General features: G+C 42.4%; 1 protein-coding gene across 1 annotated transcript in view; it reads left to right on the forward strand.

Annotated features, from left to right (window-relative positions):
• Positions 1-3334: 3334 nt before the first annotated feature.
• Positions 3335-18784, forward strand: part of LOC119436807 (proteoglycan Cow) — a 43993-nt gene continuing 28543 nt past the window's right edge. The window contains exons 1-5 of the mRNA XM_037703795.2: positions 3335-3820; positions 4564-4630; positions 4781-4883; positions 11626-11972; positions 18482-18626. Coding sequence (XP_037559723.1) covers positions 3680-3820; positions 4564-4630; positions 4781-4883; positions 11626-11972; positions 18482-18626 — 803 coding nt within the window. The 5' untranslated portion in view covers positions 3335-3679. The remainder of the gene's footprint in view (positions 3821-4563; positions 4631-4780; positions 4884-11625; positions 11973-18481; positions 18627-18784) is intronic.

Here is an 18784-nt window from a genome sequence, read left to right on the forward strand (position 1 = left end):
GCGCACTGGCGGAGCATCAAGAAAAAATACAGCATTGATTGGCAATCGGCTTCCGTCACCGAAAAGCAGATATTAAATTTTGCTTCAGCTGTGTTTTGTTGGAAAGTGCCGGCTTTCATAAGTGGGGGGGGGGGGGGGGGCAAGCGCCCCCCCCCCCCCCCCCCCCCCCCGGTTGATACGCCTATGCCGACAACTAACCCGAATATTGAGCGCGTGGGAAGATAATGCCCATCAAGTCGCTATCCTTTTCGGCTCACTGTTACGTGCTTTTTCCCGCACCTACAGTGTATGGGTCGCTCATTTATGTGGCTTTTGGATTTAATATGGAACACCACGGCGATGACAACAGCGAAAATTTGCCTGGAGTGTCGATATAATTACTTTCCCCATCAAGCGCGAAATAGAATATATATATATTCTTAAAGTTTGCCTGTGGCAGATAGCACAATTCCAGTTCAGGAGCTGGTCTACTCGAAGAGACGGACATTACTTGCACAAGAAATTGAAATACATAATCGAATAATTAACGGAAATTCACTAATTAAGCTTTTATATAACTACCTGATGGCCCATATTGCAATTTACAAATTGCAGCCGTGGAGTTCGCAAAGTGGATCCACTTGGAGCGAATTCTCGGAATGACACCAGTTTCGAAATAATAATTCCCGAACTTTGCAGAGAAATGCATTGGCGCTCCAGTTAGGTTGTTCACAAAACGTCGCTTTTTGCATTCAAGCACAAAATTAACTGGAACGCCAATGCATTTCTCCGCAAAGTTCGGGAATTATTATCTCGAAACTGGTGTCATCCTGAGAATTAATTCTAAGTGGATCTAAGTGGCCTTGCGAACTCCACGGCTACAGTTTGTAAATTGCAATATGGGCCATCAGGTAATTAGTCCACAACTTAATTAGTGAATTTCTGCTAATTAGTCCATTATGCATTTCAATTTTTGTGCATGTCCGCCTCTGCGAGTAGACCAGCTCATTAACTAGAATTGGGCTATCTGCCACAGGCGACCTTACATAAATCTTGAAAGTGTTCGCTGAAACACCCTATATATATATATATATATATATATATATATATATATATATATATATATATATATATATATATATATATAGTATGTTTTAGAATGCTGGTAGGGCCCCAGCCCCCCCCCCCCCCCCCCCCGCCTGGAAAAATGAAAACTTTTCGCTTATGGTCTCATGTACATTGCGATGCATGTCTTCGTTGTTTTCAATAGGTGTTATTACAGTTTCAAGGTCTAAATGAAGAGATGTAGAAATGTTTTTTAAGTGCTAGGTATTGCTCAGAGGAGCACCTTATAACACCGTGATGATGCATATCGGCACGGTATTAAGGTGCCTCTCTGGGCAACCCCATGCACTATGCACTCATAAATGGCGGAGAAATTTTCGAAATAGGAGAGCTAGAAATAAGGATAGCTTTAATTTTCTTTTGCTGTTCTGTTTCAGTCAGAATCGTCCTGCTCAAGTTTCCTTTCATTTGAATTTTTGTCTCCGCCTACTCCGTCACCGAAAAGCAGATATTAAATTTTGCTTCAGCTGTGTTTTGTTGGAAAGTGTCGGCTTTCATAAGTGGGGGGGGGGGGGCAAGTTGCCCCCCTGCCCCCCCCCCCCCCCCCCCGCTTGATACGCCTATGCCGACAACTAACCCGAATATTGAGCGCGTGGGAAGATAATGCCCATCAAGTCGCTATCCTTTTCGGCTCACTGTTACGTGCTTTTTCCCGCACCCACAGTGTATGGGTCGCTCATTTATGTGGCTTTTGGATTTAATATGGAACATCACGGCGATGACAACAGCGAAAATTTGCCTGGAGTGTCGATATAATTACTTTCCCCATCAAGCGCGAAATAGAATATATATATATATATATATATATATATATATATATATATATATATATATATATTCTTAAAGTTTGCCTGTGGCAGATAGCACAATTCCAGTTCAGGAGCTGGTCTACTCGAAGAGACGGACATTACTTGCACAAGAAATTGAAATACATAATCGAATAATTAACGGAAATTCACTAATTAAGCTTTTATATAACTACCTGATGGCCCATATTGCAATTTATAAATTGTAGCCATGGAGTTCGCAAGGCGGATCCACTTGGAACGAATTCTCGGGATGACACCAGTTTCGAGATATTAATTATCAAACTTTGCGGAGAAATGCATTGGCGTTCCAGTTAGTGTCTTAACAAAACGTCGCTTTGTGCATTGAAGCACAAAATTAACTGGAATGCCAATGCATTTCTCCGCAAAGTTCGGGAATTAATATTTAGAAACTGGTGTCATCCTAAGATTCCAAGTGTTTCCGCCTTGCGAACTCCACGGCTACAGTTTGTAAATTGCAATATGGGCCATCAGGTAATTAGTCCACAACTTAATTAGTGAATTTCTGCTAATTAGTCCATTATGCATTTCAATTTTTGTGCATGTCCGCCTCTGCGAGTAGACCAGCTCATTAACTAGAATTGGGCTATCTGCCACAGGCAACCTTACATAAATCTTGAAAGTGTTCGCTGAAACACCCTATATATATATATATATATATATATATATATATATATATATATATATATATGTGTTTTAGAATGCTGGTCGGGCCCCAGCCCCCCCCCCCCCCCCCCCCGCCTGGAAAAATGAAAACTTTTCGCTTATGGTCTCATGTACATTGCGATGCATGTCTTCGTTGTTTTCAATTGGTGTTATTACAGTTTCAAGGTCTAAATGAAGAGATGTAGAAATGTTTTTTAAGTGCTAGGTATTGCTCAGAGGAGCACCTTATAACACCGTGATGATGCATATCGGCACGGTATTAAGGTGCTTCTCTGGGCAACCCCATGCACTATGCACTCATAAACGGCGGAGAAATTTTCGAAATAGGAGAGCTAGAAATAAGGATAGCTTTAATTTTCTTTTGCTGTTCTGTTTCAGTCAGAATCGTCCTGCTCAAGTTTCCTTTCATTTGAATTTTTTTCTCCGCCTACACGTTCGAAGCGATTCCCGCCACGCTACACAAAAAAAAAAAGATGAAAAGAAAAACGTTTTAACAAGCGCGTACCCGCTCGAGATCGTTTCGTGTTCACAGATCGCACGCGCGCACTAAACCAAAACAGGGAGGCAGAAAAGTGAAACGCGCTAGGTGCGCTTAGTACGCGCAATCGCCCGTGCGGTATTGTGCGCGTGTGCGTGCGTGCCTACCTGATCGCTTGTTAGCGATAACAGGCACGGCGGACGTCCGAATCGATGGAGCCGGCGCGCACCACTTCAGAGCCCTCTGGCACTGAGTCCGATAACTACAACCGAGTCAGCGGAGCCGACGCAGCGGCGGTCGGAGCTGGCCAGCTAGAGTTTTAGGAGAGTCGCTGTGCGCGAAGAAGGGGTTCTCTGTAATATCAAAGCCCGTTTTTCTTTTCTTTCGGAGCCTTTTTTTCTCGCTAGAGCCAGTGGGTGCCGTTAACCAGTCCGAACCATTTGCACGAAACTTTTAGGGGATCGAGCAACGCGCTGACGGACTTATGTGAAGGGTCGAAAGTCGGTGCGCCCAGCTCTTCGCATCCGCCGCTTTGATCCGGTGTTGGTGAGGTTGCGAAAGGTCTAGGCCTAAACTTGCAGCCGATCGGCGCTGTGAAGGAGCGATGCATCCCGACAAGAAGGCGTGGCTCTGGGTAGCTGTTCTCGCGTCTCTTCTTTGCACAGCGTACTCGACTACCATCAAGGACAAATCTAAAGACTCCGAGGAATGGGACTTCGAGTTCGAGGAGCACTCGCGAGATGAGGTGAGTCGTGCGGAGGAAGCAGCGCTAACCTGCTCCTGCGCTTCATTTTTTTGCGATCACACTGGTGGTATTTCTGAAAAATGCAACTTCATCTCGTGCGCCCACTACTTGTCACAAATCGCTGGCGCTTGTGCTGGCAGAGTTGTGTAGGGGTGTTAGTTACGCTAGCTAGTTCCTGCTGCGAGAGCAAATCACCAATATATCCTACTTGTCACCCTCCTCTAGCGATGAGAAAGGAATGTGTATCGAACGCCACCGATAATAAACGCCCGTTTATTATCGGTTGTGTTTTATTTTGGGCATGACGTATTTACGAGAAATAATAAACCGTACTAGATATTATGCGCTTAGAAGTGGTCAGTATTAAGTTGCTTGCGAACAACGAACAACCTTCGTTTATAGTTGCTATATCCCCGATAGTTGAGGTTTGTTTTGGTCCTGATGGAGCGTACGCCTTTCCGATGTTCTAACTTTTTTTTTTTTTTTTTGTTCAGATGTTCTATGGCCCGCCCTTAGTTGCTGCGGGTAATCGACAAGAAATATACGTATCAGTTTTTTTATTTATTTTGCTTGTATTTTTTCGCGGATCGCTGCGCAAACTAAGGCGCTCAGTACGCGCGTATGTGGGGTGTGTCAGGTGCCGACGAGGTCACGATCGGATGTCTTGATCTCAGCATTTCGTGCTAGAGGAAAGAGGTATCACCAGTATATTTGCTATATTGTTTGCCTATTTTATTTTTTAGACTTCGACGCAGAAGGATTCCATGAAAGATCTAAAAGCGACATACAACGCTTGGTCCTTCGCCGATGGTGAGTAGCATGTCAAGATTTTTGCGATGCACTGCCAGAAGATAAAGGAATAATTTCGATTTGTTAACGAAACCTTGATGCAAGCTTAGCTTAACGGCAGCTCTTGTGTGTTTCAATCTGTCTCTTATGTTCTACTCCTTGGTGTTGCAGCCGACCTCTGTCGCGCCGTTCAATGCAAGCCGACACAGGAGTGCTTGATTCAAGATGAAAACACCGCTATCTGTGTCAGCGCGAAGAAAGTCAAGAAGATGAAGTAAGACATTTGTGCGTTATAATATATTTTATAATCACCTATAGATGGTGTATATTTACTTGCTGGGCGTATGAATATTGTGTATTTTCCTGTCAGTTATGTAAATTCAGTCCTATAAACTGGATTAACTGGAACGGCAACAGCTTTAAGCAGCAAACTGTATACGAATGAAAATTTATATATCGGCTGCTGTAATACTCATGTGCAAAACTGTTTACTCTGTTTTAAACAAATATTAATTTGCTATTCTCCACAACCAGTGCACATGTCATATACAGCTTCCCTTTATGCATTATATATGCTTCTGTGTCACCAATTATAATGTTCAGGTACCAACCCTCGGGAAATGAAACGAAGGCAAGATTATCCTTTTCTACCTGAAATATAAAATTTAACATTGCATAGGTATTACAGGAAGGTGAGCCTAATAAGCTCTTGCTTTCATCGTGATGCCATTTTTGTCGTGCAACACTTTTACCATTGTTCAATCACTTAATCTGCGTGTCACCTCTGCGGAAAAAAACAGGTTTTATATAGCATTTCTTGTACAGGAACACCAAGAGCTAAGATAGAAAGAAGGTGAGCATACTATGGGAAGAGCTATGGGAAGGTGAGCACAGTAACCTGCTCTTCAGTTCATGGATTGAAATACAAAAACATCAGATGGAGATTATGGGAAAGTGCCAGCTATGTTTTTTATTTGCTTCCTTTGGTCCTAGAGGTGAGGGTTGTTTTGGACAGTGACAGCTGCAGAGCTGAAACTATTAGAAATAGGAGGTCAATCAATGTATATATTTATTTTAATCACATCGCTTATCTGTAGGCATTCAGCATTGACTGAGGCTGTTATATAGAGGGTGCTAGATTAGTGCAGGGTCAGTGTGAGTGGTGATGGATCCATGATAGGAAACATTGTGAGATGAACACAAAACAATTGTGTAATTTACTGTTAGCATGGATACATTGAATGTAATGGACAGGAATGAAAGGCTGAAAGGCTTTAAACATTTGGCAAAGATGTGTGAGCTATGCTGTAATTTTATGGATGCACTATAATGGGAAAGAAGTAAAAGTAAGTTCACTTTTCACAGCACAGAGTCATGAAGTTAGAATATGTGCCTCAGCATTTGAGGGTGAAATGTTAACAATGAATTACCTATGAAAACTTGGGCTTCAAGGTTTGACATCAGTAACTGAGTTGGTGCTTTGTGCTGTGCTCTAAAAGGGCTTCTCGTTGAGCAATAGGAAGCACCATGTAAAAAAAAAATGTTGCTTTTAAATGTGGATGCTTGTGTGTGCCACTGTGCTGGTTTTTAAAACAGTGCTGAAAAATATTCACCCACTGCTGACACGGTTCATGCCACATCATCATTCTGGGCATCTGGAATTACTGGCACTGCCATCTTTTTTTGTTGGGATAAACATCATCTTGAAGGCACCCAGCATTATGAATACAGTGTTTTACACAAAACTAGAGTGAATTGATGAGGTCCATTTTTTTTTTTAGACAGGTTAGATCGCAATAAATTGTCAAACTAAGCATTTCCCCCCTCCTTCCCACCTTATCATTTCTCCTCCTGCTCATGACTGGCAAATTTGTGCTGGGGGGCCTATAGTGGAAGAAGACAATGTACTGTTATGACGTTCATGCAGAAATCATTTTATTTTTTTTACTAGCCTCACTTCAACAGTACTAAGTTAATCTTGAATTTAAGAAAAAGTTGTGGCCAAGTGGGTACATTGCTACACACCGCCACTATGTTCCTTTAGTTATTCACTGCCTGTTACTTGACATGGAATTCTCTGTGATGCTTGAGGCCCCATTGCCCTCAGTATACCTTAGCAAATTATCAGTGCTGCACTTGACTTCTCAGCAGCAGCATCTTGCCTGTCAACAGCCAACATTGAAGTGCATTGAAGGTAGTCAAAGGAAAAATGGACGCCGACCACAAACATAAATAATAACAAGACGTTCAGCTCCCACGCAGGAGCCTTGTTCACAATCTGAATTCACAATTGTTAACAAGGTTCCTGTGTGGGAGCCAAAATGTCTTATTATTTATGTTTGTGGTTGGCATTCATTTTTCCTTTGACTATGATTAAGCCCAGCCAGACGAGTTTTCATCATACCTTGACTGTATTGAAGGTGTCAGTATTTGCATACAGATTTTTCTTCTTATTTTTAGCCTCTTTCACACAGAAAATTTTGAGTGAAGCTGGGGTGGACGCATATTTTCCAGTTTAAATTGAAGAAAGTGCAGGGCACGTTTCTGTAGGTGAATTTTGTACCCCATTTTCGGCACTAGTGTTTAAATTTGATGTCTATTTTCATTTTTTAACCTTTTAAATTTAGTAGGTAATGAAGGGGTATCAAGCCAAGTCTTTATAATGCTGTAATTTTGTGCCGTACTTTGTTTGAGTACTTGCTTTCTTTTTTGAGCCTCTACTTAGCACGCTAAATTTTGAAATATGTACTGCTATGACAGCTATCTCTTAGTTATAGTGGTTGTGGTTATGCATAATCTACTGCAGATATCTGATGTGGCATTTCAATAATGCCTCAATGTTTCATGCATAGACTGAATGACTTGAGAAGAGGCGTGAGTAACAGCTGAAGTTTTTACAGACTATAGGACAAACAGTTTTTTTTTTCTCTAAGTTCCCATTGGTGTCGCCAATTCGTACTTTAGTTGTTCCTTTGCATACTGAAAGTATAGCTGTTTTCATTTTTTTTTTTTCATCTGCAGTTTCCTAATTGGCCATTTTCATTTGTTGCCATGGGTGACCAAGTAATGCAGCCTGCAACATAAAGAAACAAATGAAGCAAATATTGTGTTCTGTTTTTTCTTTTTCCCCTAGACTACAATATTTCATTGTTTATGCATGGAAATTGGGAAAAAAAAATTATTTCCAATTGGAGGCACAGCGCGCAGTTTGTGCATCTTCATTTATTTTTAAGCGCTTTAGTTGTAGCTTTACAGGTGTGTCTAGGCTGTCACCAGGTTTTGATGTGTAATGCACTATGAGCCCTCATTAGTTGGCTTTTGTAGTTTGGGTGGCATGCCCTCCACCCGAAAATTATTGTGAATGGCGGGTTTGGTATAATCCAGTATATGTATAAATTGTTTGTTGCTTTCTAGCCACAGTTAAAAATGCCTTCTTCATAAAGTATGCCTGCTGCATATACACTCCCCTCTGTATACATTATTTCTACATGTTGTACCCCTGTACTTTGTAGTTGGGCTATAAACTGGTTGCTACAGCATAATCCAAACTCTTCTCGGTAAAAGAGCATGCATTTGTAGTATCCCATTGCAGTGTGTAGCTGCAGTGGAGTACTACAAGAACTGGGTTTCTTGGAACCTTGGGTCTTCTCACCTGATCCTGTCTTTTGACGTACTAATAGTGCACGCCTGTGGTCAGGCTTTCTCAGTCACCATGTATATTGAAAAGTGCCAGAACTGGCTCGAAGTTGCAGCTGACTTGAGAAGTGACTGGCCCTTATGCCAGCCCCTTGATGCAGTAATATCGGCTGTTGCCATCTTTGTTTCTGTGTAATGAACATTATATTGGTGACGTGTATTCAGGTGCCACACACCTGTGCTCTCCCCTGTATGCATAACTTGTGATAGGGAGTGCAGTGACACAGCTCTCCTGGAACTACTTGAAAACTGGTAGAATTCTCTGCTGCCAAAATGCTTGGGACCCCTACTTGAGTTATCCCTTGTATGTTGAGTTATCAAACTTTGCAATCATCTTCACTTCACTAGATGCATACTCAATGCAGGGGAAAAGATTATGCAAAGCCTCACTGTTTCCATTTTGGTATGACCCAGGAAGTTGGCCAATTAGTAAAGTTGCATTATTTAAAGCGATGCTAACGAATAGACACACAGAGAAAAAGACAAGCAAGGTGATGTGCCTGTTACAAAATGTTTAAAAAAATTCACAAATAATTGCGAGAATGGCAAGGCCTCCACACAACCACAATGTCAGCGTAATAAGTAACCAGTAGACCAACGCATAGAAATGGTGCCCGAACTGATTCTGACCAACGAGTCTCATTGTTCGTGGGGCCGCCATGTCCCAAGTTCTTACACTGTAAAAGAGTTTTGTTATCTTGCACCTGAACTGACCCTTGTGTTTGTACAAGATAGCACCTTTGTATAGCGCAGGTAAACAGTAAAACAGGTTGCCGTGCATGATGAGGTGCAACTAGTCTCAATGTAAGACTGTTTTTGCACTCCCAACTTGCACATAAATGCAGAACCCTGCCTGATTGGTTAAATCATAATCGTGTACTGTTTTACAAACTGTTAAGATAAATATATAAATCAAAGAACGAAAGGAGTGAATGAAAGGAAAGGGAGGTTGGAATATTATTGACAACCCAATAACAAAACAAAAAATCGAAACAAACTAAGCAACTATTTTTCTGTCTCCCACATTCCCCGTGTTTTCCCTACGTTCACTATTGTTTGATTACATGTTGAATAGTGCATCTAGAGTTCATGTTACATTTGCATGTTTGTTACACTATTCAATTGCAATTGTTTCACTTTTAGGCTTTATGTGCTCAAGCCAACCTGCATAATTTATAGCATTGTTGTTTGAATTTGTTATAAGCCAGAATATTGACTGTGTATTGGCTGGTTTAGTTATTAATGTATATTTCGTTCACAATCACTTATGCACAAGCACATCAGTCTTTTTTTCTTCCCCCATTTGGTGGATCTTGCATAAGTTTGCTTCCTGCTTTCTTCTTCCACATTTATAGCATCCAACTAAAACTGATCAGTACGTAAAAAAAAAAGAATGGGCTGTTTGTTGCTCAATACATTTAAGGATATTAGGTTTCACGAAGAGGCTTTGTTAGACCAATATTACATGTTGCTACATATACAGACTAGTCACTGTGGATCATGCCAAAGCCCCTGTTTGTAATTGATCCATTTGGAACTAAATGTGTCTACTTGCTCATAATTTCACAGAATACATAAAGTTCTGTACTCTTGACTGTAGTCTGGCCTTGTCAGACAGTTGGATGCATGAAAAAGTTATTGGCAGAAGTTACGATAACTGCGCACATGAGTGTCATCCTATAAAGTGCAAGAAAAGAGGGCCCTCCTTTGCCGCATATTCACGGCAAACGTGGTTGTAGCACTTGTAATGCAGAAGGCATTGGCACTTGTGAAACCTCTGTGGCACCTGGTAGTCGACCTGTACGTTATCGGTGATGGTTATCTGCACACTTCTTCCGAGTGCACTCAGAAGAAGTGTGCTGTGTCTTAGTGCCAGACAAACTTTGTCCATGTTGCAAGTCTGCATATATAGTTGTGTCACCATTATTATGCTTGTAAATGTGTGTTCTTATGCTGATAACCCCCTGTGTGTGCATGCCTTTCTAATTGCTTGTGCCAATGGAGCAGTGATCAAGATGGATACCTCACAGGCCATTGATTACTGCTAAGTGGCTCCATTCACATCCATGGTATGAAAAGGCAGCTGTTAAAAACACAGACATAAGAAGGAGAACAAAAGTACAAACACCGACTTGTGTCCGTGTTACACACTGGCCTTTCTATACCATGAATTCCTAACAACTTGCTGAGCTTTCTGTCATTCTAAGCTTCATTCACATTGTCTTAACTATATGACATAGCAGTTTATGACCGGCGGCCGCATTTCGATGGAGGCGAAATGCAAAAGCGCCCGTGTAGTGCATGTTAAAGAACCCCAGGTGGTCAAAATTAATCCGGAGCCCTCCACTACGGCGTGCCTCATAATCAGAACTGGTTTTGGCACGTAAAACCCCAGAAGGAAGAAGAATAGCAGTTTATGACACAACATTTTTCAACAGAGCAATATGCAGAGCAAATTGTGTTGAAAGTTTAAGGCAGCATGTGCAGCCCACATTTTCACTCATGACATGCAGCTTGCCCTATATGTTCAAAAGAAGCAGTTATGAAGATTTCACAGTTTAAAATTTGTTTGCACATCTTGCATCCCTTCACATAATGGTAGGCTGCTTTAGCTTTGCAGTTGCTTTTATGACTTCACTGTAGCAGTCACTTTTGACATAACTTCTGACCTTTCAGTACTGGCATAGTGAACCGTAACTTCTAATGTGTCATACACAACCTCTAATTAAAGAGACTCTTGTAAAGGATGGGGCTGCATACACCAAAGGTGTATGCAGCCTCATGCCCCCTGCATTTTGTGGTGGTTGAAGTTCTAACATTGCAGAGTGCTGTGTAGCCACACAGAAGAGATGTGTAGGGGAGGCATTCTGTAAGAGTTCACCTAGTGGACATGTACATTTCGTCTGCTGTTGCAGTTCCGATTGGCCGGGCTGGGGTGTGCTTTCACACATGCCACAGCCAATCAGCACTTCAGCAGCAGACGAAATGGACATGTGCACTAGGTGAAATCTTACAGAATACCTCCCCAGACCACATGCATACTATGTGTTTGAGACAACTGCTCAATATTTTAACTTCGTGAAAGCTTTTTTGAGCATGTCTCACAGTGCCTTGTCTGAATAGCTCAGTGCTGCACGAGTATACAGTGATGACATCTCACTATGCTGCTTTCTTACAGCACATTCTAGCACTGCTTATTCTCTTATAGGTTCAGTGCTAAGGGGAATGCTCTTGTACAATTTAGGGTGATTGTTTCTGCATGTCTGATGGTACACAGCCAAGCTTCAACCTCATGTGTGTGCCCGCTTTGCACTATGCAGAAAGGCATCCCTGTCTGGCAGCTGGGGCAGCTATGACAGGAAGCAGAGCACAACAATGCCTTCCACCTCGACTGCAGCCGGTGCTGGCAGCACTGCAGCAGTCAGCACCACTAGCAAGCCATGGAGCAGTGCAGAGGCAGAAGATGATGACGACGATGATCAGTATCTGGAAGAAGATAGCAGCCAAGAGGAAGAGCTGCGCTGCCCACCGTGCCCCATGTTCAAGGCGGACTATGTGTGTGGCACAGACAACCAAACGTATTCGTCGGAGTGTCGGCTCCAGTACCACAACTGCCGCCAGCGCACTTCAGTACAGGTCTCCTGCAAAGGATTCTGCCCCTGTAAAGGTGAGCGCACCACTGTAGGTACTTTCACTCATTTGGCTGTAAGTAAGTTCACAGTTGGAGTGCATACGGCAGGCATTTCCAAATCCTAACTGGGAGATTACCACTGTCGTTGAAAAGAAAAGTGTACTATCATTGCATTCTACTGGTGCTAACATATGGGGCAGAAACTTGAAGCTTAACAAAGAAGCTCGAGAACAAGTTAAGGACCGCACAAAGAGCGATGGAACGAAAAATGTTAGGTCTTACGTTAAGAGACGGGAAGAGAGCGGTGTGGATCAGAGAACAAACGGGGCTAGCCGATATTCTAGTTGACATTAAGCGGAAGAAATGGAGCTGGGCAGGCCATGTAATACGTAGGATGGATAACCGGTTTACCATTAGGGTTACAGAATGGATACCAAGAGAAGGGAAGCGCAGTCGAGGATGGCAGAAAACCAGGTGGAATGATGATGTTAGGAAATTTGCAGGCGCAAGTTGGAATACGCTAGCGCAATACAGGGGTACTTGGAGATCACAGGGAGAGGCCTTCGTCCTGCAGTGGACATAAATATAGGCTGATGATGATGATGAAGTTCACAGTAAGGTAATCTAGGACAAACAAAATGCATATGTACCGTATCTATCCTAATCAAACACATACGTTGTTTCCAGGAATATGGGTCCGAAAATTGCTTGCGCGTTAGAATTAGATACGAAACCAAAACCATCTTTGCAGCATCGGCAACAGCCTGCCGTCAGACGTTGCATCATTGCTATCACAAGATGGTGACAGAGCACATTTTTGTAAAGGTTGCTGTGGGCGTGGCTGTGGGTTCATTTTGTGCTCGGCTAGAACCTGGAGCAGCATTCTCAGTCAATCACTTTTGGAAATACTCGCAGTGGTGGCCTAGCGGTAGAGCATCTGCCTCGTATGCGGGAGGTACCGAGTTCAAATCCCCGTACTGCCGGAAACCCACCGGTTTTTCTAATGGGTAGAGATGTCCCCTGACCTGGTGCTCGGCTGTCGTGGGGGTTCACATCTCGAAAGAGGGCCCAATAGAGATTTCAGGACTTGTCTCTGGGTGCCTCTTGTCCAACCACACACGGCCTTGTTGACGAGCATCCGCCGCAGCTGTAGGAGGCAAGTGCTGCCGCCGGGCACCTACCGGTAAAATAGGTACAAGTGCGCTCCCGGCCTGGTGCTCAGCCATTATGGGACTTCAACACTTGGAAAGGGGTGTTTGTCCTCAACCCGAAGGCGCACAATTGTGGCGCCCCAAGCACCTCAATAGGTGCTTAGGGCACCACATAGGTGCTTAGGGCGCTACATGGGAAATGGCCGCCATGGGAGCAGCCCAAACATCACTTTTTTTTTCTGTGCTCACAAGGGCTTCGACGGGAATTCAGGGCGCAGGCTCCTTTCCCAAACATATCAACATATCACCCGCGAAGGAAGCCGAACGCCAGGCCAGAGTACACTTGTACCCATTTGAACCAGTGGGTGCCCAGCGGCGGTGGGAATTGAACCCACAACCTCCCGCAGCCGAGGCGGGCGCTCTACCACTAGGCCACGGCTGCGGTACTATTTTGGAAATACTATCACTTTCGCGAGATGTCACGTGACTCGGCACCAGATGCGTCGGCGTATACGGCTGCCAGCATTTTTCGCACTGTGCCAAGCTATCTGCGCAGTGCCGGGAATGCATTCAGCCGCATACGTCAAGTCCCATGCAGAGTCACGTAATATCTCTCAAAAGTGATCGCTCGAGAATACCGCCCCTGTGTGCTTGGTAACTGAGGCCAATGAAGTGGAAATGGTGACAACAATGTGCGGCTTGCATTGTGAAAGCTCACCAAAAAAATATTTCCCTTCTGTGAAGCTAAATTCTCCACGTCTCATTTGTTCTGATCACGAACGGGGAGGGGGGGCATGTTACATTCAGATGCACTTTTATTTCCTTTCTTTAAACCCACGAAACTTGGGTGCACGTTAGATTCGATGGCACGTTAGAAATAAGCAAATGCACATATAACAACAATACGTGAAAGGTAGAACAAGTACTATTTGCTCACATTATTTTCACCTTTCATGTACAGTAAAATCTCGGTAAACCTTAATTGCTTAAATGGAATTGCAGGTTAAACAGTGCAACACACTCTCGATTGATTTTGTATTCGAATAATGTAGAAAAATCTTTCATTAATCGGAACCGAAATGTTCGCAACTCCCTATAAACGTTACTATAGCATCAAGCTCTAACAGTGTTTTTTATGAAGAGCCAGGTTCTGATTTTTTGGCATCGCCTGTCTTCCCTAAAGAAAGTCATTTTTACTAGACGCGCACCATGCATCCAATGTTTTTCTTTACATGTTACATAGTGATGCTTTTGTCCTCGATGTTTGCACCAACGAAAGCGGCAATGAAGCAAGGGAAGGACTCGAAAATGACTGTTGCGAAAAAAAAAACGTAGTTTTTGGCTATCGGAGTGCAACCAATCTCTGTTCAAGTTGAGAGAGGATGCAGATTTGGTTCTTGCATTAACCGTACTTTGGTTTGTCTGTATTGACAGCACGACAATGGTCAAAGTACAGACTGACAAGGTCGCACGCAAGCATATGTGCATGCAGCAACACATTTCGCGACCTTTTATTTTTTGTTCTTTTCTTTTTATTGTCACTTGGAGAATAATTAAATCACTTAACTTCTGGCAAACCCATTATTTTGGACTGCCGTTTACTTAGACTTGTAAGCGGTCCCTGCCGAGTCCAAATTATCGGTCGGCAACTGTACTGGTTCCGGAATAAGTGCTAAGCACCTGTCAGTTTTTCTTTATCTAGTTGCTACATTCACTTGTACTCAACATTTCTGACAACTGTGTTAAGAGGGTGTATAACATATAGTGCTGCACCCCTGCACATCTTTCACAATAAACATAACTCTTGCATATCGGAACATATCGCTCCAGTCCTTTGAGGTTCCATTTAACAAGATTCTACCGTGCAGTTGAGTCCCACCACAGTAAAATTGGCTGAGTGTGCAAAAAGTTTAATTGTTTGTAGCTTCCTAATCAGCTCAGATGGTAGAGCAAGCGCCCAGGAAAGGCGTTAGTCCCGATTTGATCCGTGTACCACAATCAATTTTTCTTCCAACTGCGAAGCCTTCTGTCTGAAAAACCTATGTAGGTTTCCTTTGTTTGTAGCTTCTGCAAAACTGGGGGAAGCCTCGTAACATTTAAGTCGTAGCTCAAATATAATGTGTTATACTTTCCCAGGTAGCAAATTTTGCAATTGTAGTTATGTAAAATGTTTTTATATGCAGAAATTTTGATGCACTTACAGGAAGTTAACAACTATGGTAGACTGCACTTAAGCAGAACTTGTGGAGAAAGAAAAATAATTTATTCCAAGTTTCATTTAAATAATGGAATCAGAAATCTTAAAAGATATCTCTATTTCAAAAGTGTGAGTGTTCTATATATTACTGAGGTGCAAAAAAATTGTCTAATTGTACTCTATCTGCATTTTGATGGATTCCTTTTGACAAGTTTTATGTTTGTAAAGCAATATACATTGCGCAGGAATTATGCAACCATCATATTCAACATACTACTGGAGAATTTCAATTTTCATGCCTTTCTAGTTGGTTTGATAGTGTTGCACACACTCGCATCAAAACTGTTCAAGTCACCATCGCATAGCTCTTGGCTCTTTTTGATGATCTCACTCGTCATTTCAACTGAATAAATTTTGATGACTTTCATTATTCCAGCAAGCATAATTGTATTGCACAGTCACTATTTCATTGTTTCAATCATATCTATCATCCATCATATATTCCATCATATATTCACAACATATCATGTGCACTAATAAGATGAGTAAAAATGATGCGGAGGACTTGTTGACCTAACAGTGAGGAAAACTGTGAATTGAATGCCTTGATAACATGAATTATTGGGTTGGTTGGTTCGTAGAATTGCAATGCATTTTTGAACCCCAGTGCAAAGGAACGAAAGACAAAGGGAAGGCAGAATGAATGCTAAACTTCAGCTGAAGTATTTGCTACACAGAAAAAATTAGCTTTGAACACATATGCAAAACCACACAATATTTTGTGCAGGCGTACATGAAAAACATATGTTAATCTGTGCACATCATCCATGCATTTGTGCAGCTGTCACAAAATTCTTTGCAGATGAAGAAACTCTGCCTGAGCAGTGAAAGTTTACTGATACAATTATCGCACTCTTTCTTGATGCAGTATGCTTGTTAGATTTCACTAGAAATTTGCCTGGGGAACTTATGCAAAATACAAGTGCACTTGAACTCAGATGTGTAAGAGCACCAGCGACAATGATCAGTTGATTGCCCCCTCCCCCAATTAATGCCTTTAGTGCTGCATAGTGCGCATGTAACCTTTTGTTGAGATGAACCGAACTGTCGATTGATGTTACACTAGCCGCAGGAAAGGGGTAGTATTGTGTCTAAGGTCTGTCCCAAAAGTTGATGCAGTGAGACACTCAATTACTCTTATAATGATAGCAGAAGCTCTTGGTTTGGTAAAGTCGTCCATTCACCGGATTTATACTGAAAATTAGAAATGAAAGGTTCGTGTGAAGATGGTGCCGAAACTGCCAACTCCTGAGCAAAAGTTGCAACGAAAACAATGTTGCATTGATTGAAAAACTTCAGACAACACCAATGAACTCTTGCAAAAAAGTTGCAGTTTCACCCGAAAGGCGAAGCATCGATTGCAATATCAAATTAGTACACAGCTATATGAAGTAAGGATATTAGTTTATCGGCCATATAAACTTGCAAACATTTGCTTACTAACTAAATTAACAAGCACGGTGTCACGTATGCACAGGCAAACATGAACACATCTCGCTCGATGACCGCAGGAACTCGCTGTCAAAATGCTGGAGTGAGGAAGTGCAGCAGTATCAGCAAGCGAATTGACCTTCATGCTGTCTCTCGCTGCATTGCGAACTAAACATCAAAAGCACAGTGCATACGAAGCTACCGGCACTCCGCGTACTTTGTCCACATCGCAGATCGCTTTGAAAATGAGGCCCACGTGGGCACGCCATAAGCAGCAGCCACCTGAGTAGACCCCCCCTACCTCCCTGGCCTCCCTCCCCCCCCCCCCCCCCCCCCGGTGCCTTGCGCGCACGAGATTGCGCTGCAATCGTCGGCTGACTCTTGCAAGCTTTCACTCGCACATACAGCGTACAACGCATGGCGAAAATGTTATCGTGTTTGGACTTCATTAGAACAACACTGCGACAACAATGGCCGAAATGCGCTTGAAGTGTTTGTATAATTGCAATCGCAATAATAGTCACCGGTGACGAAACTTAGATTTACAAATGTGAAATCGAGCTGAAGTCGCAGCGCAGGGAGTGGAAAAAGACAGATGAGCCGAGGCCCCCCAAAAAAAAGCGCGGAACAATAAAAAATTTAAGTAATATTTATTCTGTTTTTTGACTGCTATGGAATTGTGCACCATGAATTGGTACCAGAAGGTCAAGCTGTCAATGCAGCTTTCTACGTGGAGGTCCTGAAGCGTCTGAGAGATTGTGTGCACTGCAAGCGACCAAATTGGTCACGCAATTGTGCTAGATTCTGCACCACGATAATGCCCGTGCACAGTCTGCATTGATAGTGCATCAGTGTTTAGACACAATTACACCACTGTGCCGGAACATTTTTTTTTTTTTTACTCTAATGCAAACTGGTGCTTCGGGGGTGGTATTTCAAGGATCTGAGAACATTGCAAAAGGAAACGACATCACTACTGAAGTGCCAAAGGTTCTTCCAGCTATAAAAGAAGAGGTGGAACCAGTGTATTGTGTCTAATGGAGAGATTTTGAAAGTGACCTCATTAATGTGTCTGAAAGTTTGTGAAAATAATTTGCTTTTAAATACTGCACGAACTTTTGAGATAGACCTCATAATCAATGGTGGCTCAGCAGTCAACAAAACATTTAGTGGTTTTATTGAAAGCCTTCCTTTTTTTTTTCTTCTGCTTTTTAATTTCATTAACCGTGTTGCACACCCTAAAAAATGTATTTGGGGGATGAAGGATTATTGTTGTTTTTATGTTCAAGTATGTCATCTTCATGTTGCATCGAAGTATATATTCTTTGTATTCGAATACAAAGTATTCTTTGTGACCCTTGTGAACTCTGAAAGTTGTTTGCCTGCAACATTATTTTTTGCTTCTGTTTCTTGATCAGCTCAGATCTGTAATAGCCCATTTACAGTTTGACTGTAATGAAATTCAAAATGTAAACTCATTTGCAGTGACAGGTCATTCTGCAGTCTTTTCAGCTAATATAAGGATGACAGGAGCTAATGAGCTTAATAAAGGTAGTATAGCAGCTAACTTCCATGTGACTCCATTATGTGGAAACAAACTGCAGTGTTCTTTGTTAATTCTTTATTGCAACCTTTATCTATAATTGATAATTTTGTTGTAGTGCAGTAAAAACACTATTTAGTCAAAGTATCTTTTCCCGTTACAGCTGTGAAAAGCCTGGAAGAGCAGCAGCGGGAAAGTAGACAGAAGGCTCGGTGGGACCGTTACATGGCAAAGCTACAAAATACCATTGACAAAGAGAAGAAAACCAGCAAGGATGCCACAGGCAAGCCCGCTGCCTTTAACAACAGGTGTGTGTGCATTTTACTGAGCATGCTTAGGAACAGTCATTCAAAACAGCGTTAAGTCTGCAGTATGAAGTTGCCGTGCTGAAGTTGGGACCAGGTTTTAAAAGGCTGTTGTGGGTGGGGCAAGAAACCTCCCTGAAAGCTGCTTTTGCCATGCACCA

Source organism: Dermacentor silvarum, chromosome 1, assembly GCF_013339745.2.
Source record: "Dermacentor silvarum isolate Dsil-2018 chromosome 1, BIME_Dsil_1.4, whole genome shotgun sequence".
NCBI lineage: Eukaryota > Metazoa > Arthropoda > Arachnida > Ixodida > Ixodidae > Dermacentor > Dermacentor silvarum.